Below are 23,689 nucleotides of genomic sequence, written 5' to 3'. Positions count from 1 at the left end.
ACCCGCACGGGACCAGCTCCAGGCGTGGGGTACCCAGCCCAGAGAGCACTTCTGCCCTTGACCAGTCTCAGGCACTGGAAAGGGGCTTAGGCAGCTTGGAGGAAGGTACTCCACAGCGTGGAGACCCCTGATGGGCCAGGTCTGAGCAGGGGTTCCACTTGCCCGAGTCTAAGGGTGATACTGCCTAGCTCAGGGCAGGCCCAGTGACAGCTGTAGCTGAGAGGGTAAACAGTAAGAAGTACTAGAAGGCTTGTTTCTGAGCACAAAGTGTGGATGCCACACTGCCTACCGCGCTCGAAGAAAACATCCCTTACTGTGCCGGCACTCGTGCCTTGAGCCGGTCCACGGGTCCAGTCAGCTCCCCCTGGTCCTGGAGGTGGCTTGTCAGCTGAAGCTCATTTGTTCCCCCTCCTGGTGTCGAGCAGTGCTTTCCAAACTTACGTGCATCAGAATCGCCAAGATCTAGGGATCTTGTTAAAATGCAGCTTGTGACTCAATAGGCCTGGGGTTGCACTTCTAACCACCTCCCAGGTGACGATGATGCTACCAGCCACTGAGTCCCACTTGGAGTATCAAGGATCCAGACCTTGACGCAGGAGAGGAGCAGAGGCTGACAAAGTGTGGGTGCGGGAACGTGTGTGGATTAGGAGAAGGAAACAAAAGGAGGCAGGAGCGGGTAAATCTGGGGCTTCCTTTATACAAGGAAGAGACGCCTAATGTGCTCCCAACAGCTGTCAGAGTTCTTCCAGCCTTTCCATTTCTTTTCCCTCGTGGAACACCTCCAATGGAACAGGAATGTGGGATTTGAAGGACAGGCCCAGTCCCTCATTTCTATTTGCAGAGGCCAGCTCTTTCTGACTGCCCACAAGTCGTGTAACTTGTAGCCTGGCACGCGACGTTTCAGGAAGGGGTGTTGACTGTCTCCATTTCCAGCTGCAGAGTGGGAAAGCCCTCAGCACCTCGTCAGGGTGAGCGACCCTGGTTAGGACGGTCCTGTAGCTTCTAAAAGCACAGTGATAACTCGCACTAAAGTATTTAGGCCCAGTACCCGGCACATAGTAGACCTTCAGTAAGTGCCCCTCCCTCCTCTGCAATAATGGGACAGCCCTGTGTATATGCTGGGAGCCTCTACCTTGCTATCAGAATAGCAAGAAAATCTTTCTCATATGGGAAGAATTAGGAGAAAAAATCTTTTGCTCCTTAGAAACAGAAACCTTGTTATTATTTAGCTTGTAGGGTTTTTTGTGGGTTTTTTTTGCGGTACGCGGGCCTCTCGCTGTTGTGGCCTCTCCCGCTGCGGAGCACAGGCTCCGGACGCGCAGGCTCAGAGGCCATGGCTCACGGGCCCAGCCGCTCCGCGGCATGTGGGATCTTCCCGGACCGGGGCACGAACCCGTGTCCCCTGCATCGGCAGCTGGACTCTCAACCACTGCGCCACCAGGGAAGCCCTAGCTTGTAGTTTTATTGGACTTAACAAATTTCCTTCTAAAATGAACAAAGTTTTTATTCCATATAACATTTTCATTCTCATAGTTTAAAATTAAATGGAACTGTTTTGCAGTAATGAATCAGGAACACTAGATGTCAGGAGAGAATCAGCTGCCCTGATGCTTACCAGGTTGTGTTTACGTTCCGTTCAACCGTTTAGGATAGTAGATTTTATTTCTTTTTCTTTTTTTATTAATTGAAGTGTAGTTGATTTACAGTGTTGTGCTAATCTCTGCTGTACAGCAAAGTGACTCAGTTATACACATATACCCATTCTTTATTTTTCATATTCTTTTCCATTATGGTTTATCACAGGATATTGAGTATAGTTCCCTGTGCTCTACAGTAGGACCTTGTTTTTTATCCATTCTAAATGTAATAGTTAGAATAGTAGATTTTATGTAGCTCATGATTCTGTGGGTCTGCTGGGCAGTCCTTTGGTCTGGGCAGGTAGTGAGTTAACACCCAGCTGCCCTGCCTGAGACCCAGGTCCTTCTGAAGCAAGCCTGTGAGGCACTGAATGCATTGAGAGGGGGTTAATTCAGTTCTGCATCTGTGAACTGTCTTTGTCTAAGTGCTGGGCCAGTTGGCCGCAGTGGCCCTTTTAAAACATTGAGATAGAACTGACCTGATAATTTTCTTCCGAGGTATGCTTTGATCCCCTTCTCTGTATCTTCTATGTATCTGCTGTAGGGTTTTGCTTTGTAGTTACCATGAGGCGTACACAGAACAGCTTATATTTATAAGTCTCTTTTAAGCTGATAACTTAACTTTGAACACATACAAAATCTCTACATTTTTCCACTCCCCCTCCTCACATTTTATGTTTTTTTATGTCACAGTTCATATCTTTTTTTTTTTGCGTTACGCGGGCCTCTCACTGCTGTGGCCTCTCCCGTTGCGGAGCACAGGCTCCGGACGCGCAGGCTCAGCGGCCATGGCTCACGGGCCCAGCCGCTCCACGGCATGTGGGATCCTCCCGGACCGGGGCACGAACCCGCGTCCCCTGCATCGGCAGGCGGACTCTCAACCATTGCGCCACCAGGGAAGCCCCCACATTTTCTTTTTATACATATATGCATATATGCATTTTCCACATTCTATGTGATGATTCTTTCCTAGAAATAAAGACTGGAATGTGCATGTTAAAGTAAGGAGGGCTGAACCACTTGGATATTTAAATAGTGCAATTAAAGTAGCATGGTTAAGGTTTACAGACTCCTACTTTACGTAAATAAAAGCATGAATAAAAGCATTAGAAGTGATGGAGTGATCACAGTATGTAGTTTTCTGGTTGGCATTATCCCAAACCAGCTATTTAGAGGTAGGATCAGATGTGTGTGGATTATTGCTGCTCTGGTACTACAATTAAGCTTTTATCTTTTCTTCGCTTTCAAACAGAAAGGTCTGACAAACTATGTAGTGCCCTCAGGCCCTCTTGGAATCCACACAAATGATGCCCTTGTGTTGAACTGTAAGTTAAAGAAAGAACTGATGCTGTGCTAGTGAACTTGTGTCAAGATACTACAGCTCAGGTCTCATCACTTCTCATTAAGGCCTCGAGAATTCTATGAACCTTGCCAGTCTCTACCTTGGGTCATTTTAACGTGTTTCCATTCCAAAGTCTGGCTGCTAATTTTGATTTTTTTTTTCCCTCTGTAGGAGTTCCTGAATAGTTATGGCATAAAAGTCATTTACTTTCCCCTTCATAATAGAAAATTTCTGTTTTAGAAACTTTTTATTTTGAAATAATTTGTCTTAACAGAAAACTTGCAATTATTGTACAAAGAATTCCTGTATATCCTTCAGACAGATTACCCAGTTGTTAACATTTTACACATCTGCATCATCATCCTCTCTTTCTCTGCTTTGTGTGTGTGTGTATGTATACACCCACACACACATTCCTTTTTAACTAAATGAGATTAAATAGCAGGTGTGTTGCCTTTTACCCCTAAATACTTCAATGTATAGTTCCTAAAAACAGGAATTTTTTTTACATAATAATGTATAATTATCAACATCAACAGATTTTATTAAAATGTTGCCAATTGCCCTGCTATTGTTCTCTATAGCAAATGAAGAAAAAACGGGGGGTCTGGGATCTAATCCAGAATCACATGCTGCATGCAGTTGTCATGTCTTCTTAGTCTCCTTTAATCTGTTCCTCAGTCTTTGACTTTCATGACCTTGAATTTGTGAAGACTGTAGGCGAGTTGTTTTGTGGAAGCTTTCTTTAATCCTAAAAATCCTAAATCTTCAACTAATTCCAAAGGCATGACCTTTAATTTGCAATTGAGTTCTTGTTATCTTAATTTTCCCAGATGTAACCTGAAGACATTTACCTCCTAATTATGATAAAAGAAGTCAGTGTACAAGGGCAGAAACATGGGGAGGGAATTGACATTTGCTGGGCACCTGCAAAGTCCCTGGACTGGGTAGCTGATATGTATTTCATTTAATTAGCACATCCATCATGTAGCATAAATTATTATTATTATTGCTACTACCCACATTTTGCAAATGAGGAAACAGATACTCAGAGATTGTAACCTGCTCATAAGTAAAATAATGTTGAGAGTAACACTGAATGTAGGCATTGAACCATAATCCTTAGAAAGGTGAACAAGTCGCCAAGTAAAAGGGAAATTCAGTGGATGTCATCATATGAGTGTTTAATTTTTCAAATTCAACTACACATAATCAGCAAAAAACAAAAAAAAACAACCAAACACAAAAAAACTGTAATGATGAAAAAAATCGCAGGGTGACAGCTCAATCCCTCCTCTGTAAAGACCTCTAACAACTAACTCATCTGACTGGTGCCCACAGAATCCAGCCACCCCTGACCATGGTTGCCATCACTTCTGTGGTCAAAGCCACTCCCACCTCTCACCTGGAATATTCCAGCAGTCTCCTCACCTGTCACTTGTTTCTGCTTCTGCTCTCCCAATTGTCTCTTCTCAACAAAGGAGCCAGAGTGATTCTTTTGTATCATTTTTTTTTTCAGAGTCCGCATGTAAGTGATATCGTATATCTGTCTTTCTCTGTCTGGCTTACTTGGTACGATCGTCTCCAGGCGCATCCATGTTGCTGCAGATGGCATTATTTCCTTCTTTTTTATGGCTGAGTGGTATGCCACTGTATATATGTCCCACATCTTCTTTATCCATCCCTCTGTCCAGAGCGATTCTTTAGAAACCTGGGTTCCATCCTATTACTCTTCTGCTCAGAACTCTTCGGCTACTTCCTAAATCACTCAGAGTAACGGCTGACCTTGCGCACTGGCCTCTGAGGTCTCAGGGACCTGGCATCATCTCCATCCTTCCCGCCCTTCCTCACTCCTGCCGCCAGCTGTACCAGCCTCCTTCCTGGGTCTCCCCGCCTCCCAGCCGCCTCCACAGCTGACCTTTGCCCTTGGGCTCCCGGTCTGAAATGCCCTTCCCGGCAGAGCTGCTGGCTCATGCCCTACCTTCCTTCCTCCCTTCCAGTCTCTGCGTAAATGTCACCATCTGAACGAGCCTTTCCCGATCACTCTACGTAAAACTCTCGTCCTGGCGCTGCCTCCTCGCTTTCCCTGCTTTCTTTGTTTCCACAGCACAGAAAACGATCTGATGTAGTTTTATTTACTTGATCACGTCATTATTCTCCGCCTTATCACCTAGAACATCACCTAGAACTGACGTGACGGTGAGGACTATTTTATCCTTCATCACTGTCTGCGTGTGGTCGGTGCCGATTAAATAACCAGTGAAGAGCTGTGTGTTCAATGCTGAAACACTCCTGACGGGGCTGAACTCGGGTGTACAGTTCACAAGTACTGGACTTCAGGGGTGAATTACAGTTTTTTAAATGGAAATGTTGACTATGCTCAACTTTTGCTTGATGCACTCACTTTACCACTTCATCCCCTGAGTAAGAGTTGACTCCACTATAGAAGACCATGGCTGTGTGGCCTCTTTCATAAAATAAATAACAAAAACCTGGCAACCCAAAGGTCTTTAAAGCCTCTGACGACAATTAGTAAGTACGTGCTGGTGTTAAGGGCCTCAAGCATCCAATATACTTAAAAAATGTACTAGGCTCATAATTTCAGTTTTAATAATTCAACCCCCAGAACATGAGGCTTTCTTTTTTTTTTGAATGTTTGAATTTTATTTTATTTATTTTTTACACAGCAGGTTCTTATTAGTTATCTGTTTTATACATATTAGTGTATACATGTCAATCCCAATCTCCCAATTCATCCCACCACCACCGCCCCCCTACTTTCCCCCCTTGGCGTCCATACGTTTGTTCAAAACACGAGGCTTTCTTGCTTCCAGCTCAAAACCCTTGTCAGCCCAGCAGCATACACAGAAAGGAACGTAAATCTGACTCCATAAAGCCCTGAGGAGTAATAGGTCTTCAGGTGGAGTTTTCATTTTATTTTCTTTTTCTTTCTTTCTTTTTTTTTTTTTTTTGGCGGTACTTGGGCCTCTCACTGCCGTGGCCTCTCCCGTTGCGGAGCACAGGCTCCGGACGCGCAGGCTCAGCGGCCATGGCTCACGGGCCCAGCCGCTCCACGGCATGTGGGATCTTCCTGGACCGGGGCACGAACCCGCGTCCCCTGCAGCGGCAGGCGAACTCTCAACCACTGCGCCACCAGGGAAGCCCTCATTTAATTTTTTTATGAGGCTACGGAGGAGGGGGCGATTGCGTGGTCACAAACACACTAAGATTTCCTACCACTCTCTGTAGACACCGTGCATCATTAAAGCTCCTTAGTTACTCCGATTTCCTTCCGTTTCTGCTCCTGCAAGCTCTCCCGGACCTTGCCCTCTTCCTCCTCGGTCACCTGTCCTGTCCCCAGTCTTCTTCCTTCCATGTGTCTCATGACATTTGTAGATCAGTCATGACTAATGTAGATCAATGTAGCTTTTCTTGGTTTTCTTGACAACAACCTGCTTCCACACTGAGCACAACAAAGGGTGAGAAGTGGGAAGGAGGGTTTTCCTCTGCCTCAGACACAGGCTGAGCTCCTCCATCGCTGGTAGCACAGTGAATTCTCTCTCCTTCTTAGCTGAGTTCAGTGCCCCTGGCTCTTGCCCTGCAGCCTGCGCCATTTGAATGAACTCCCGAAGAGCACGGAGCACAAACATCTGAAAGACCTACTGCCCACGATTAAGCATGCAACAGGCTGTGCCTTTGCCATGCCCATCTAATTGTGGTTCATTTGTTTAATATTAAAATACTCTCAAATCTACGTAAGCCATCTGCTTTTCCTCCATGTTCACTGAGCCCTGATGCATTAAGCATCTGTAACACTATTTCTCTTTATGTCATTAAAATGGGTAGGTGTTAATGTAAATACCAAGTGGAAAGCTTGAGTCGTTTCTCAGATTTTTCAGTCATGCTGTTTGCTGTATTATTATTGTGGATTAGTCTAGTTTTGGTACGATTTCACAGTGTCGTCAAAGTCCTACTCTAATACTTAGATCCCAAATGAAAGATTTAATGGCCTCAGTTAACACCCCAGTGACGTGGGTTTAATATTATGGTTCACCTGTTTTTGCTGTTTACTTTCCCGAGCTTCAGCCAAACTAAAGAAACTATGAAAACAGAGTCCGATTGCCCGTGAAAGAAAATGCCACCTTCCTCAGTAAAAAGAAAACCTGGCTTCTTCTAGGTTGGTACCTTAGGGAGGGACTCTACACTTGGGGCAGAAGGAAATGCAGACCCCACGGCTCCTCTGCTCTTCCCCACGTGATGCCTGAGTCACACTGTCTTCAAGGACAAGTCCTGCCCTCCAACGTTGTCACTCAGAGGAAGAGCTGGGGCCTCTTCTCCCGGTAGCCCATGGCATGGCTGGTTTAAGATCAAAACATTTTGTTTATTTATTACCAACTTGAATTTTCCTGAACAGATTATAAAAGGAAAGTCTACAAAGTCTTCTTTGTTGGTCTATGTCCCCAGCCATCCAGCCCTCTCTCCCCAGACGACCAGTGTAACTGATTTCTCTATATCCTCTATGCTGAGTCAAATACATGATAGGATTCCTCTCTTCCCCCATCACCAACATGATAGAACACTCCGCACGCTGCCACAAGTGGCTCTGTCCCTTGCTCTGTCTTGGAAATCCTCCAACACACAGAGTTCTTCTTTCTTTTCTGACGGCCACGTAATAACCCATTGCGTGGCTCCACCATAATGGATTTATGCAGTTTCCTACCAGTAGGCGCTTGGGTTGCTTCCGGTCTTTTCCTGTACCAAAAAGCTTCAGTAAAAAGTGAAGAACTTTTTTGCACATATGTGGCATCTGCAGGACAACTTTCTAGAAATTGCTGGGTCGGTCAAAGAACAGGTGCGTCTTTCATGTTAGTATCTCGTGCCAAATTTACGCTAATGATATTTTAATTTACACTCCTCCCCAACACACACAAGTAATGTATGCATTCAACAAGATGTTACAAAAGGCTGGGGGGTAATGTAAGGAGATAAACCTAGTGACCTGATTTTAGATAGCATGGTTTAGGAGCTGTGGCTCACTCTTCTTTATTTTTTTTTCTTTATTTTAATTTTTTTCGGCTACACCGCGTGGCTTGCAGCATCTTAGTTCCCCGACCAGGGCCCCCTGCAGTGGAAGCACAGAGTCCTAACCACTGGACCACGAGGCAATTCCTTCACTCTTCTATACTTTGTGATCCATTAGAGCAATCCTTCCTGACTTTTAACTTTGCTTGTCCAGAGCAGAACCTCTCAGTGAGGTAGGGGACTTTTTGTACTCCCTCACCTACCTCACATCCTTCAGCTTCTCTGAGCCAGAAGGTAACACAAGATGCCTCAGGTAATACAACTCAGGGAATAGAAAGCACAGTATTCTTCCCATCTCTATCCTCCCAGCATCAGCATCTTGCCCAACTAGGCCTGATGCCCGAGGCTAAGCATGAGCAGTGGGTACGTAGCAAAAACCTTGAGGAGACCAAAGGGTCCTGGGAGGTAGAAAAGGGGGAAGGGACGAGGGGGAGAGCTTTCTCTACTGACAGGAGAGGGACGCCCGATGGTGTCCCTGGAGTATGCTGTGGATGACATCATTGTTGACCTGCACAGTATTTTACGAATGTAGAAAGATTCAGATTAAGATAGTCATTATTATTTGACGCGCAGGCTCAGCGGCCATGGCTCACGGGCCCAGCCGCTCCGCGGCACGTGGGATCTTCCCAGACCGGGGCACGAACCCGTGTCCCCTGCATCGGCAGGCGGACTCTCAACCACTGCGCCACCAGGGAAGCCCCAGATGTAACTTTTATTTGTGTATGAAATAGAGGGCTTTTCTAACTTTAATAAATACACATTGGAATGGGGAAAAAACTTATTGAAAACAGTAGTCATCTTTTACTTCAATGTACATTTTTATTCGTAATTGAAAAGAATATTATACTGCTAATTTATTGTAAGTGTACCCAAAGTAAAAGGTCCATAGAGGCATAAAAAAATGTATGCAGTTTCTATTAAATAACACTTTCTGGTCACTTTAGAATATGAGTATAATATACAGATATTATATGCACAGAAAATGTAAAAAGGAACTGTGAAAACGAGTCTTGTTACCAGTTTGTATAAGAAAAAAGACATTCCTTTTTCACAGGCTACCAACATCATATAGGATAGTTCCTAACAGAATTCGACTTTTTCAGTTGATTTACCTGGTAGCTCAAATATGTGTAAGAAAAGAAGTTAATATACAATGAAGTCACTGCACAGTGTTGGGGGCAGTAGAAATTCATACTGGTACAAAATATTATTCAGGGTTTTTACATGAAGTTGTAGTGTTGAGATTGAGACACATCTTGGTTGGCAAGTAATCTAAGAATCGTTCAAGATGGAAAGTTTTGTTTAAAATGACATTTGTTAGTAAAAACGTTAAAGGTTAAAAACATGTAGAAATACACAGGCCATGTCCTTCTGTCCTCTTACTAGTAGATCCTTGCCTTTGTAGAGTGAAACGCTTTAGGTACTTCCAATATTTTCCATAAGATGGCAGAGTTGATATTACAAATGTGAGAGCAAACTAAACTTTCATTCTGTTGGTCACAGTGACAAAAAGACCTAGAGGCATTCTCACCATTTAAATACTGCTACCCCGCTTTCAATAAATAATAATAACAATATCGAGTTAGTTAGAAACAATACCAAAGAAATAATTACACGTCGTGTAATCCCGGCAACTTCTGCCATCTTGCATAGGGATTGCTTTCATCATCGCACTGCTCCTTTACTGAGTCCCCTTACTTGTCTGCTCTGGCTTTTATTTAAAAGTGATCCATGAAATTAGACCAGGGGTCCCCACCCCCCAGGCTGCGGACTGGTAGTGGTCCGCGGCCCGTTCAGAACCGGGCCACATAGCAGGAGGGGAGCGGGCAGGCGAGTGAGCGAAGCTTCAGCTGCCGCTCCCCATTGCTCGCATTAGCGCCTGAGCCCTCTCCCCCCAACTCCACCCACGATCCATCCGTGGAAAAACTGTCTTCCACAAAACCGGTCTGCGGTGCCAGAAAGGTTGAGGACCTCTGGACTAGACCCTGTGCACCACCCTCGGGGCATCAGAGGTGGAAGGAGAAAATGTCTGTTGATAATCGCGTGAGTGAGTAGTGGCCACGATTGCTTTTGACTGCGAGGAGCTGTGAATGGGAATTCAGAGGCCCTGCAGACTGGCTTTGGCTTGTCTGGGATGGGTGACCGCAGTTCTGGCATTTGTTATCCAGGTCCTGAGCGGTAGGGGGCTCATTTTGTCCATTTGCCCTTTCGGCCAGAGTCACAACAGAAAAGATGGTACAGGTTTGGCCAGATGGACGGGGCAGCCTCTGGCCTAGCGAGACCTGGGTATCGTAGAGTGAACAGATGTCATTTCTAGAGGCCGAACCCGAGGAAAGCAACTTATTGACCACCTGAAAGCTACTAGCATTTCTCCTGTGAACGTCTCAGGGCAAAGGTGTGATTTGTTTCCGTCACTCCCCCAGCTTCCGGCACAAAGCAGATGCTCACTGTTTGCTGAATCACTGGGAGAGAGAGGGAGGTTGTGAATGGGCTCTCCTTCCTCCTCCTGGGGTTGCTGGGGCCCAGAATCTGGAGGAAGGAAGGCCCTAGCCTCTCCCTTCAGGACCTGGCTTGTACAGAGCAACAGGTTCAGGGTGATGAGGTTAATACTCCTTTTCACAACTGACTGTGAGCTCCTTGTGGGCAAACTCCTTATATCTCTAGTGCCTGCCCAGCCCCTCACACACAGCAGGCCCTGAGCAGGGTGTTTTGAAAGGAAGCAGCAGCAGCCGTAGCTAGACACCGGGTTGGGGGGATGCTAGCACACAGTGTGGCTTCAAGACGGTCATTTAATCCCGTCTCCCTGGAGGAGCTGGTGTACCCAACGCTAGTGTGGTCACCACCTGCACAGAAACTTCAAGACCAGTAGTATCTTCTGGGTATTGTCAGTTTTACACATCAAAGTGCAAATCAGACTTATCCATGACTGAAGAAGTAACTACACATTCTAGTTTGCTGTAAGCTGCTATTATCAGGAAAGAAGAGATTTCTTTTCATAGAGCGCTGATAGGCCAAGAATGCACCAGGAAGAAGTTTGTTTTCGCAAACAGAGGAGTAGGGTAACACTTCCCGTGGAAAAAGCATGCTGCACTCATGCTTGCTGCAAAGGCTTCCCTTGTCTGTGACACATACCAGGACTTTGATATCTTTGCAACTGAAAAAAAATCAGAGCATTCTACTAGAAGAGATAATTTGACAACTACAAGATGGAGAAAAATTTATCGAAGGGGAAAATTCCAGAGAACTAATACCAAAAACCACAGTCTTGAAAATCTATTCATTTTTTTCCCCCGAGAGAGCATCTCACTAGAACATGACTTCTATTTAGAATATTCAGGGAATGTCTTTGCTATTACTGATACTTTAACTTTTAAAACACCTCAGCGTCTTTATTTTAATCATTTTGGATGGTTAGGTTTCCAGAATCAATTTTATGTACCCAATTATTTAAGAAGAGCTTATTCACCACAGGGCCAATGTATAAAGTTGTGCAGGTGATACAGGGCACAGCAATGCCACATTTAAAGTGTTTCCATTCGAATGACAGACATTGAAGATCTGGATGGTTATTTGAAACTTTTTCCCATAGATGCTGAAGTGTCTAATTTAAATAAAAATCGATCATTTAATTTTAGGACAAATGAAAGGACCGTATCTTGATTAAGGGGTTCCTGTTCCTAATTTACAGTAAATGTTTTTATTGATAATCTGGATTTATCACCATATGAGTAAAATGCTGTCCTTTGAAGCAATACAGTGTTACCCACAGGCTCTACTAAGTGTATTCATTCTTACCTTAAATGTCTCCAGACAACTGTGCTATAGATTTTTATTAGTTTTCTTTCCCTGTTCTTTTAGTTAGGGAGAGTATGTTAAATTATTGCAAGTGTTCCTGCATGTTGAAAGTATTCCTTTCTAATTCTCTGCTCTTTAGTCTGTCATGTGATTGACAATAATATCATTAAGATCATAAGAATTGTGCGCAAATTAAGAGTTAATAGGATTGGGCTTCCCTGGTGGCGCGGTGGTTGAGAGTCCGCCTGCCGATGCAGGGGACACGGGTTCGTGCCCGGGTCCGGGAAGATCCCACATGCCGCGGAGCGGCTGGGCCCGTGAGCCATGGCCGCTGAGCCTGCGCGTCCGGAGCCTGTGCTCCGCAACGGGAGAGGCCACAACAGTGAGAGCCCCGCGTACCGCAAAAAAAAAAAAAAAAAAAAAGAGTTAATAGGATTGAAACAGCGGGTTGAAGAACTTTTCTATGGGAAAAACTCAGGAGTTTCAGAGTGTGGACTTTATAACATCTATTGGGATAGTCAAAGACCTTTTCTGTGTGTTCCTTGGTTCTCAGTTCTGTTGTGGGTAGAGGTTGCCAGGAAGCAGAGTTCTTGTCTCATATAAGGGAGTCTCAGAAAAGTTTGAAAGGTAAGCACAACTGAGAAGACAATGTTTTCTTGTCTTTCTACCTACAATGGCAGAAATTCCTTAGTGTGTTCAGATTGGGAAGGTCTCGGGGGGAGTTCTCACCTATACATTTCTACCATGGGATGAGAAATAACTTAATTATTTGGAAAGAGAATAAAACATGCATTTAGAAAATTAATACTTTCCACTTCAGATGATCCCCTAAGGACTTAGAAGTATTTTGAAGTGCTAACACCCAAATTCCCTTTGAGTTATATAGGAGGAAATTGGAATATCTATGTTTTTATGAGAAAACGAGACGTAGCCTTATTACAGCTGTCACCGATACTAATAATACTCTGTGCTGTTAGCATCCATCATACGGCATCTTAGATTTGCAGGGAAACTTTAATGAAAACGCTCCACTTTCTTAAGAGGTTTTAATTAGCGTGCAGCCCCGTATTTACAGATATGGAAATGTGAAGATCAGGTGGACTAAAGTCAAGGAGGGTTGACGGCCATGGGCCCTGAAACAAAAGAGGAAAGAATAAAACAGGATCAGAAGTCCTTCTTCTCGACCCTCCCCCAAAACATCCTCTCGACAAAGATTAACGGGACCAATGTGACTCAAGCTCAGAACTTTAGAGCCAAGTCTTTGCAGGCCTAGAGCACAAACAGAACTTTCCAAAGGGTCAAGCAATTTTGATTTCTGGGGGAACTTGAGATATTTGAGTAATGAATGGCTTTTCTCTGTGATGTTAAAAAAAATCCAAAGATCAGTCCGGTGATTTTTCTCTTAATTCACCACACTAAACAAGTGGTTTAAAAATAATAAATCAAATGGAATTGACGAGCTTTGCTTGCCCTATTAAAAAACAAGTTAAGCGTGCCACGTGAATTGCCCCAAATTCCATTCTCTAAAATTACTTAACTTGGTGCTCTGTAGATTATATTTTGCTTTAAAATGTTTAGCACAGGAAACTGATTTTCTTATTTCGAGTGATGGCAAAAATGAAAAGCTATAGAAGGACCTAAATAATTATTTACAGGTATTGGTTGAATAAATGGGTTAAATGGGACAGTTTAGAATAATAAACACCCTGGACAATGCAAAGAGGAGTCTGCACAACACAGTGCAAGTGATGATGAGGGAACCAGAAAGCTAATTACCGTTCACACATAGAACACTCTAGTTGGACCGTCATGATCGGAGTGCAGTAGGAGTGTTGCAACGGTGAGGCTGTTGATTTCACTTTACATAGGAGACCCAAGAAAACTATTTTGTAAAAGTGCATTCAATGAGTGCTGTTTTAGGTTTAAAAGAGATTTAAGATAACAGAAGTGCAAGAGAGCAATTCCCTTTAAAAAAAAAAAAGAGGTTTAAAAGATGAAATTACGTGAGGCAGTTAAAAGATGACTTGAAGCAATTTACAAAATCACTTCCTCAGGAACAAAAGTCTTGAGAAGAGACTGATTATCTGGTAATTAATAGTAAACCATCTGCTGGCTGACAAAAAAGCATGAGAAGGCTCGACTGGGGCAGATAGAAGTATGTTTAAATCACGAGTCAAGAAAGGAGAAGGCAGGAAGGACGGAGCTGTTCTGTCTTTTAGGAAGCAAAGAGCAGTGATCTGAGGTCTGCGATGGTTTTTTGTCCTGAGAAGACAAAGTGGCAAGAGGCAAGCCCACTGGACAGGACTTTCTGATACTCTGATCCAGGAGGAGGGAAGGGGGAAAGGGAGGAGCCACCAGCAGGAACCCAGGGGAAAACAATCACAAGATTGCAGTCAACAGCCAAGGGATGGGTCAGTCCAGACTCGTGACAGCTGATGGCCACCAAATGTAGAGAAAAGAAGGCTGGACCGAAAGCTTGCCCAGCAGACCGACGGGACGAGGGAGAAGCCTTTGCAGCTACCAGCCTCTCTCCTCATCTCTGAACCAAGCGAACCAATTGTTGAGATCCTTTCAACACTACAGTTTTGCAGAGAAGGAACACATTGTCCCAGGCATCTTCCTTCTTTTAATTCTCGCTCCGAAAAATAATGTGACACTATTTATCCTTCAGGGAAATGGGCCACAATGGTGCATTTTAACAATGTGATTTTAGAAAAGGATGTACTTAGTGAAGTTTGTGTGTACATGTGTGTGTACAGCATGGATAAGTCACCCAATCTTGTCTCAGGGATCAGTGTCAGCTGCCAGGTTTGCAGGCACAAGGTGCGAGGAGAATATAACCAGCACCTTTCAGTGATAAAAATCACTTCACGGGGGTGTTGTTTAATGAGTAATACCTGGAAGGTTTCTATCTCTGTTGCTCTGGCTGTCTCCCTTTCACTCACACATACACAAACACACACACACACACACACACACCACACACACACACACACACACACTCACAGAGCCTAGGAGGAATATACGATAAAGTCTAATTACAAAAGCAGGTTACGATTTCCTTCAATTGTATGTTTTCTTAGAGAAACGTACTATCAAGTAGTTTAAAATACACCCTCCCCTCCGTATCCACGGGTTTCCACATCCACGGATCTGGGGTGTTGGTGGGGGGAGGTGACTGTTTTCATTGTTTGTGCCGCTTTATTTAAGGGACTTGGGCCTGGAGGATTTTGGTTTCCCTGAGGGCTCCCAGAACCAATTTCTCACGGATACAAAGGGACGACTGTACTCATTGTCTCTAGCTAATATTATGTTCTTAAAGAAAAACAGGTGAAAGGAAACACAAGTCTAACTTTTACTGAGAGAAAATAACAGAAAAGGACCATATACTGTTCACTTGGAAGTCCTTCCCCACCTCCCTAAGCACTGATGTCCATACATATTTGTTGAATTGAATGAAAAGAAAATAATGACACTACTGATAAATTCAGAAGAAAGAGTTGAAGAGTTATGACCACAGAAGAATTAATGTACTTTTGTAGCAGAACAGTGAGAACCAAGCAATACATTAGATTGGTTCTTGAATTTTCAGTTCAATTTTCAGAGAAGGAAAGTTAAAATATACTCTGCAGAATTATGGGAAACATTGAAGTATCTTGTGTCATAGATTTACATTTTTCTTTCTAAAAAGAAAGGCAGAAAGATGAGGTAGAAATTCTCATTTCACAGAGGTGATAATCAATTCCTCACAGTATTGAAGAATATATGTATTTTTCTATAATGTATTATAATTAAAGTAAATAAAAACATTATTCCAAAATATCATGCCCACTAGTTTGAACCTTGTGGCAGAGACTGCTAAGCATTCTTCAATATGCATTTCCCTTTCTTACTAAGAAATGAAGCCCCTAAATTTTAGATGGGTACAAGGCCACCATGAATAAGGACTACAATTTCCAGCTTTCCTTGCAACTAAATTGGGGGTGAACCAAGTAGTGTGTGCAACTTGTGAGACACATCCTTAAATGGAAGAAGCACCCTCCTCTGTCCCTTTTTCCTCCTTTTTAGCTGGAATACAAAAGCAATGGCTGGAACTTTGGCAGCCATCTTGAATCATGATCTTGAGAATGGCAGGACACATAGTGGAGCAAGACAGAAGGAGCCTGGGTCCCTGTCTCTAGGGAACCCAAATCCACCTCTTTGCTAGCTCCAGAATTTTGAAATATGAAGAGACATAGACCTGTATCTTATTTAAGCCACTGTCATTTTTCTGTTCTGTCACTTGTAGGTAACTCTAATCCTAACGAATGTAGACTGACAACGTTGTCTGCCAAAGCAATTCTACGAGAATAACTAGATAGATTATTGGTTTCTTCAAACTGTTTTTAAAAACTTAACTCTGGAGAGCAAAGGAAAAGCATGCTCTAAATGGAAAATGGTCCAATGTTTTCAGTTACTCAAAGAAACAAGAACAATAACACCAAGTTAAGGATTGATATGTCCAAATCCAAATTGGGTAGAATTTCAAATTTGAATTCTTCCCTCCTTCCTCCCTCCCTCCTCTTCTTTCTCTTTCTTTTCTCCTTTCCTCCCTCCTTTCTTTCCTTCCTCTCTTATTTCTCCTTCCTCTTTTTCCTTAATTTAGTTCTCAGGTTCAAGCCAAGGTATATTCTGGATTCTTCAGATATTTCATTAAAAATGTTTAGTATTTCATGTGCTACTTGCTCTTCATATGCTTGCAAGTCTAAGGAAGATGATTCATTTATCACCTGACACCAAACTTCTCTACAAATATCAATATTTAAGAAGCTTTTCCTACCTTCTAGAAATGGCATTTTTTCCTTAGCTCTCAATAAAGAAATTAAGCTTTTTCAGGATGAAAAGGGAAATGCTGCCCACAAATTGTGAATTTTTGGGGAATTCTGTTTTTGGAAGAATTCTTTATTAATAAATACGTTCTTCTAATATTTAAGATATATCTGCTCCCTTTCTGCGCTGCACACTATGTAGTTACGTGAGTAGTGATTCCCTGTATTAGCTTAACTTTGGGGCATAATATCCTTGAGTTATGGCCTATTTATCACGAATATTTGAGCAGCGTTCATAGATAGACTATCTGTCAATCAGAGATTACCAATGACTCTTAAATGGGAGGAAACAAGAAAAACAGACATTCAAGGTTTCGAAGTTTGAAAAGATCAATTATTGGTATTGTTTCCTACTTAATTCAGTTATCCATTTAAAGCAACTACTACCTTGGGCTAAAAGGTCAAGTCAGAACCTTTGAATTCTAATCAACTGTAAACGTTCTCCTAGTTACCTACTACAGCAACTCAGAAATGATAAGCAAGTATTTCCTTCAAGAAATAATTAGCCAGAATGTTTACACCATAGTAGTGAATCCACATTTTGGGACACTATACATTTTAAAATTAGGTATGAAATGAAGATCTGTTTATTCTTGGCAAGATTCCTTTCTAATTTGCAAAGATTGAAAAGAGCAATTTTGGTTTTCACTTGCTTCTCAGTTTAGCAGTCACGATGGTCCTCTCCAGATTTGCATCGTAAGTTTCAGCTGATGTTGATGAAGACGAATTCCTCTCAATCACGAGCGAGCGTACCATCCATTAAGTGAGACAGATGGCAGCCCTGCCCTATTTTGTTAGATCAGCCTCTTGAAGCCGGCTGCTCCCCTTATTTAGGTCTATAGGAAATAGCAAGGCTTATTTTTTCTGGAGGAAAAAAGAAAGAAGGATGCTAGGCAGGATGCTAGGCAGAATGTCAAGTTATCTTCAAAACAAGTGAGGCGATAGCCCTTCAGGTCGGAGTGATATGGACATAAGTTTTTGTTTCAGGGACACATACCCTCACACTCTATGGCGGGTGGAAGGCTAAGATACTTGTGGATGTACTAGCTTAGAGCTTTTCCTAAGAGACGTTCTGGATTTCTCTGATCTAGGCAGTTCCACACCCCAGTGTGTCTTCTGTCCCTTGGGAATTCTCTAACTAACCCTCTGAACCACTGTCATTCCATCGATTAACCTGTGCTGCTTTGAAGGTAAATCCCAGCTGCCTGTGACTTCACACACTTCTCCTATCTTTAAGAAAAGTCATGGACCAAGATAGAAGACACGGCCTGGGGCAGGGTTGGGCAGGGTTCACGAGGCAGGATGCCAGGATGGTTCAAAGAGGAAAAAACCTGTGGTTTTAACGTTCGCGTCTCCATTCCAGTCAGCACTAGGGGCTCATGGGCACTGGGGTACGCATCTCCAGGTAAATCGAGACAACTTCTGAGGAGAGCGCTGGAACCTGGAGTTGGACCATCTTTTAGGATGAGGAGATGGTAGCACATGAATACAGGCTAAATATACGCGTCGCTCTGACCAGACACACACTTTGCATACAGGGAAGCCAAGATTCAGCAAGAGTGTAGATAGAGTGAACACGTTTTTGTCGAAAACCCTGCTGCGTGATGCACGGTGCAGCATACATTCCCTAAAACAGGAGGCAAAAGCTGCAAAACCTGGAAACGCTCACTGCTAAGAGGCAGCAAGCTGGACGGTGCTGTGGTGGAATTACCCGGATCAAGGGGTGGCTGCTGAGTGTTACCGCACAAGCCTGTGCTGCTTTTCATCCCTTGGTCTTAAGTGAGCAGAACCTCTAAAGACTGGCCGGGAAGAGGAGAGGCAGGGAGGGGCCCAGTGGGAGGGAGGGGAGATGGGAGATCTATCTCACTTGTTTCTGATGAGTGGCAAATTTTCTGGAACTTTAGAATTACCATTATGGATTGCTGGGATTGGGGGTTGAAACAGTTATAACTTAAGTTATAACTTAAATGAAGAAAGATTAAAACTAAAAACACACGTACCATATTAAGTAGTTGCCTATATTGAATATCCATAGAAAGATCACTGATGTGAGGATTTCCTCCTCAAATCTGCAGTTAGACAAAATCTAGGACTCTGCAGTGCATTGTAGAAGTATGTTCAGATTTATACGAAGGTGAAACAGCAACACTAGTGAGTGTGGTACTGTTTTGTGAAGCTTACTGTGTTTTGTTTGTGCGTGTGTGTGTGTGTGTGTGTGTAATGAAATGACAGTTTAAAATATTTAAATGTTATTTTTACTCTTCTGTCTTACTCATTTTCTACATTTTTTATATGCTATTAGTTTTCTCCATAATAATATGTATTCGTCTTGGACTTTGAATGTAAAAGTTATTTTAAAATTAAGAAATGCTGTGTTTAGTGTATACTATTTCTCATCTCTTAAATATGGGCAAGTTTTTCAAGCTACTTTTTAGAAAACTTGGAAGAGTTTGGGGTTTGCATGGGCTTTGCGCAGCACTTGAATGGGTAACAAGAGCTCTGGACACGATCCAACTTGTTGTTCTGACATGACAGTGGTAACTGCCTCTTTCAATTGTGGCATGCTTCACAGTTTACACAGTATTTTTTATATTTTCAGCTAATCCTCACCTTACCCTTGGGAGGTAGGGATTGTTGTTCTACTTTACAGATGAGGAAATCTCCAGGACCGAGATGTCTAACACTGCCCAAGACCACAGTGGTGGGCTGGGGACCCAACCTTCCCCCCCCCTTTTGCCCTCCGGCTTCTCCTTCCTTCGGTCATAGCCTGTGCCCTCTGTATACAGCAGGGCTTCGGACAAATCACCAAATCCCCTAGGCTCCAGCCCCCAACTGTACAAGTCGGCTTGGACTGGCCCTTCTCCCCAGTCCCTGCTATCTCCTCTTCATTTTGAATTTGGGTTTATTCAGTGGAATGAAAAGTGATGGGATTCACTGAGTGTCAGCTGACTGACAGGGCACAGCCCAGAGGCTGTGAGTACAACAGACCTCCGGAAAGCCCACGGTGTCTGTCATGAACTGGAAGGAACCAGGGCCAACTTTATTGCATAAATTCTGATTCTTAAAAGAATCTTATAAAATATATGGGCTTCAAAGGAGAAGAAGGAAAATAAAAACCTCTACACACATACAAAAAATTGGACACAATTTAAGATGGTTTGTAGACCGACTTAGAGATGTATGGGCCAAGTTAACTTCTGGATTAAATACTGCACGTAGACACAATTTCGGGTCCTATAGGAAGCCTCATCTTAGTTGTTACACAAAGTGAGCAAAGCTTATTTTGATATGGGAAATAATAATTGAAAGATATGAAGGAAAAAACTGTGATATGTTTTCAACAGTCCTTTTCCCATGGAATATTGTTTCCCATATTACTTTCTTGGTTCTTGGGATGGGGTAGGAGAAAGAAAAGTTGATTCAGAACAAATATAAACATCTTCTTTAGAAGTATTATAGAGAATTCCACACCATTTTAATACTTTTTGGAATATCTTAAGAGCAACATTCCTGATCACAGATTTATGGTTGTGATTTCTGTCCCATAAACCTATAAGCTGTATATTTAGGTCTGACGCCAGTGTCAGAACTGGGAGAAAGGGTAGAAAATCTGAACCTCAGAGATACCAGATTCCCTCCAAATGGGAAAGGTGTTCTTCTGGTCATTTCACTCTTTCATACGCCCGTGATATATATTTTTTCAGAACATAGGAAGAACGAGATATCATGCAAGCATCTGAACATTTAGATTGCCGTAATATGATTCTGGGTTTTGGAAAGTCGAGAACAAAGGAGGACTCTCTATTTTGTCTGTGGTGTTGAAAAAATGATCTGTACTCAGTCTGAAAGCCCCATCCACTATCTGTACCCATTTATCATCTGTCACCGCATCTAACTTCCTGCCGAGGAACCCTGGGTAACATCCTCTATGAGAACTCCCATCAGGCCCGAGATCACCACAGTCAGCAATGGGGACTTGACATCTCAACTACACAAAGCCACGTTTCTCTTAGAATTGACTGTGGAAAGCTTTCACAGAATGTTTTTCATTTTGCATGCCTCACATTAAATATTGTTAAAAGATTAAAAACCAATTTTGGGGTACAATTTACAAGTATTCATGTAAGAAGGAAATGACTAAAAAAACACCCACCCAAGCACCTACAACTCATCTAGCGAACAATGCTAATAACACTTAGGCCGTGCCTGGAGAACTCTGTGATTCGTGGGAAAGTGGGGAGGTGCAGTCCATCCTCTGGAAGAAAGTGAGACGTGTCAATGCAGAGAGGTGCTGTCATTGGTGCTTTGCTTCCTAAGTCAAGTTCAGCAGCCGCATTTTCAGAGTCAGCGTCATTACTTATTTCGACCTGAAACAGAAAGGATGAAGTGCTTTAAAAGACTTCAAAATTGAAAACTAAATTTCCTTTTTATTCATCCAGGCTTTTCAAAAGGCAAAATGTGCCTTCTGCTGTCTGTGCCCGTGGCTGTAGCAATAAGCAAGCAAAACACCTGGGCTCCCTGCTTTTCAGATCAGGGCGGGGCAAGCAGGTGTAAGCGTCAGAGGGGAGGACTTGTGGTTTCCTGGGAAAGACGTGTCAGCCACATAGCAAATGGGGAGTGATGTAAAGGTATTGCCTTTGGTGGCCCTGGGGCAAAGCTGACAGGGTAGCATTATGTCTGCGAACCGCTAGCTACAGCCCTAGCCTAACCTTCCTAGAGCCTTCCGTTGGCTGACTGCTGAAGAACCATCCAGGTCTGGCTTTCATACCACCTATGGCCCTTACATACATCCCACCCTGTGATGGTTAATTTTTTTTTTTTTTTTTTTTTTTTTTTTGCGGTACGCGGGCCTCTCACTGTTGTGGCCTCTCCCGTTGCGGAGCACAGGGTCCGGACGCGCAGGCTCAGCGGCCATGGCTCACGGGCCCAGCCGCTCCGCGGCATGTGGGATCTTCCCGGACCGGGGCACGAACCCACGTCCCCTGCATCGGCAGGCGGACTCTCCACCACTGCGCCACCAGGGAAGCCCTGTGATGGTTAATTTTATGTGTCAATTTGGCTAGGCCATAGTACCCAGATATTTGGTCAAACACCAGTCTAAAAGTCACTGTGAAGGTATCTTTCCTTTTTTTTTAGAAGAGATTAACATTTAAATCAATAGACTGAGTAAAGTAGACTCCCTCCATAATGTGGGTGGGTCATGTTCAAGCCGTTGGAAGGCATTAAGAGAAAAGACTGAGGTCCCCGGAGGAAGAAGGAATTCTGCCTCCAGACTGCCTTTGGACTCCAGATGCAATGTCACCTCTTCCTGGGTCTCTAGTCTACCCGCCTACCCTGCAGATTTGGACTTGCCTGCCCCGTGATCACATGAGCGGATTTCTTACAATCTCTCTCTCTCCAGACACACACCCTATTGGTTCTGTTTCTCTGGAATACACACTCTCATCTCCAATCATTCTTGTCTCCACACATTTGACAAAGACTCTGTGCATCTTCCTGACTCCACAGCAGGTGGTAAGCCTTTGGAAGGTGAGGGCTGTGCTCTAGCATCTTCGTACAGTATCAGCCTCAACACAGTGTCTGCTATGCAGTTGGCACCCAATAAATATTTATTTGTTGGATACTTTTGTTTCTCTCTTGTGAAAAGTCTTAGCTGATCCAAACCTATTCATCTCTGAGGTTCAGTTGAAATCTCTTCTCCTCCATGAAGATTCCACTTCTACCTCAGCCGTGTTGTTTTCTCATCCTGATAATGGCAACTCTTATGCTATCAGCTGGACCCCATGTGTAGCGAAGGGCTTTCAGCTTCACAACTAATTGTGCACTGATTGTTTCACTCAGGTATGTAAGTTTTTTCCTGCCAACTAAATCATAAGCAGGGTGCCAGTGGAGACGGTGTTTCATACTTATTTTATAGCCCCATCCAGATATTCTCTTCCATCAACTCAGTTCAGTGACTCTGTGGCTCTGAATGGACTTTTTCATCCTAATTTGAAATAGCTGAAAAAAATGTTCAACTTCCCAGTTTCACTTTTTGGAAGCCACTCTTCTCCCTGTAAATTCTGTTCCCTCCTCACCCCTCAGGGGCGGGAGCCCTGCAGTTCTCTCCTTATCACTTATCACGCTTTCTCCGCTCTCCTATTTCTCTACATTCTGAAAGATGTAGCCCAAATATCTAGCCCTTTGACCCCACTGAGTTGAACAAGGATTTAAATGGAAAGATAAAGGGATGAGATTATAATGGTGGGATTTTTATAGTTTTATATAACCTTTTAGTCTGAAGGAAGATTCCAGTTGTGGAAGTTTATTCATCCGTCCAACAGGTGACTCTTTTAGAATGGGATAAGGCAGCAGGGGAAGGCGTTTTCTTTCTTTGTTAGTGATAGTATTGGTGGGCATCGGGGGAACGTCTAGGTACCCACTACATTTATCTTTCACGTCACCTCTACTTATAGTTACTATTTTCTGCTTTGGGGCTTTAGCAACGTGGATTGGAAAAGCTGCGAAGTAGGCTGAGCCTGTCCCTATGATGCCAGGTAGGAATGCTGGAGGGTTACTTCAGGCATTGGGAAATACGTCTGCAAGGAGTTTTCTAATAAGACAATGAAGCAACTGTGAGAGGAGGCATTGAAAGGAAAGCCTATTGACCACTCTGCCTTAGGTTTTATTAACAGATGGATTTTTAAAAGTCAAACATACACACACAGAAGTAAAGAGAATGGTATTATGAATCCCTATGTTCTCACTATCCAGCTTCAACTAAAATAAAAATTATTTAATTAAGTTTCATGTAGTCACCACAACTTTATTATTTATTTTTTGGCTAGAGTATTAAAAGCAAATCCTAGACGTCATGTCTTGTGTGTCACTCATTGGCACAGCTCAGTGATGATTCCCTAACTCGGTGATTCTTCCTAGCCAGGGACATTTACCAGTTGTTTGCCACAGTTTGGCCGTGTGTGTGT

The 23,689-nt window shown here is 43.3% G+C and overlaps 1 protein-coding gene across 1 annotated transcript in view; it reads right to left on the bottom strand.

Moving 5' to 3' along the window:
• Positions 1 to 21,036: 21,036 nt before the first annotated feature.
• Positions 21,037 to 23,689, bottom strand: part of NKAIN3 (sodium/potassium transporting ATPase interacting 3) — a 506,798-nt gene continuing 504,145 nt past the window's right edge. Inside the window, 2 exon segments of the mRNA XM_060128090.1 lie at positions 21,037 to 21,060; positions 21,062 to 21,091. Of these exon segments, the coding sequence (XP_059984073.1) occupies positions 21,037 to 21,060; positions 21,062 to 21,091 (54 nt within the window).

This window comes from Lagenorhynchus albirostris, chromosome 17 (assembly GCF_949774975.1).
Source record: "Lagenorhynchus albirostris chromosome 17, mLagAlb1.1, whole genome shotgun sequence".
NCBI lineage: Eukaryota > Metazoa > Chordata > Mammalia > Artiodactyla > Delphinidae > Lagenorhynchus > Lagenorhynchus albirostris.
The sequence above is the reverse complement of the archived record's forward strand: the minus strand, read 5'-3'. Positions and strand labels throughout refer to the sequence as shown.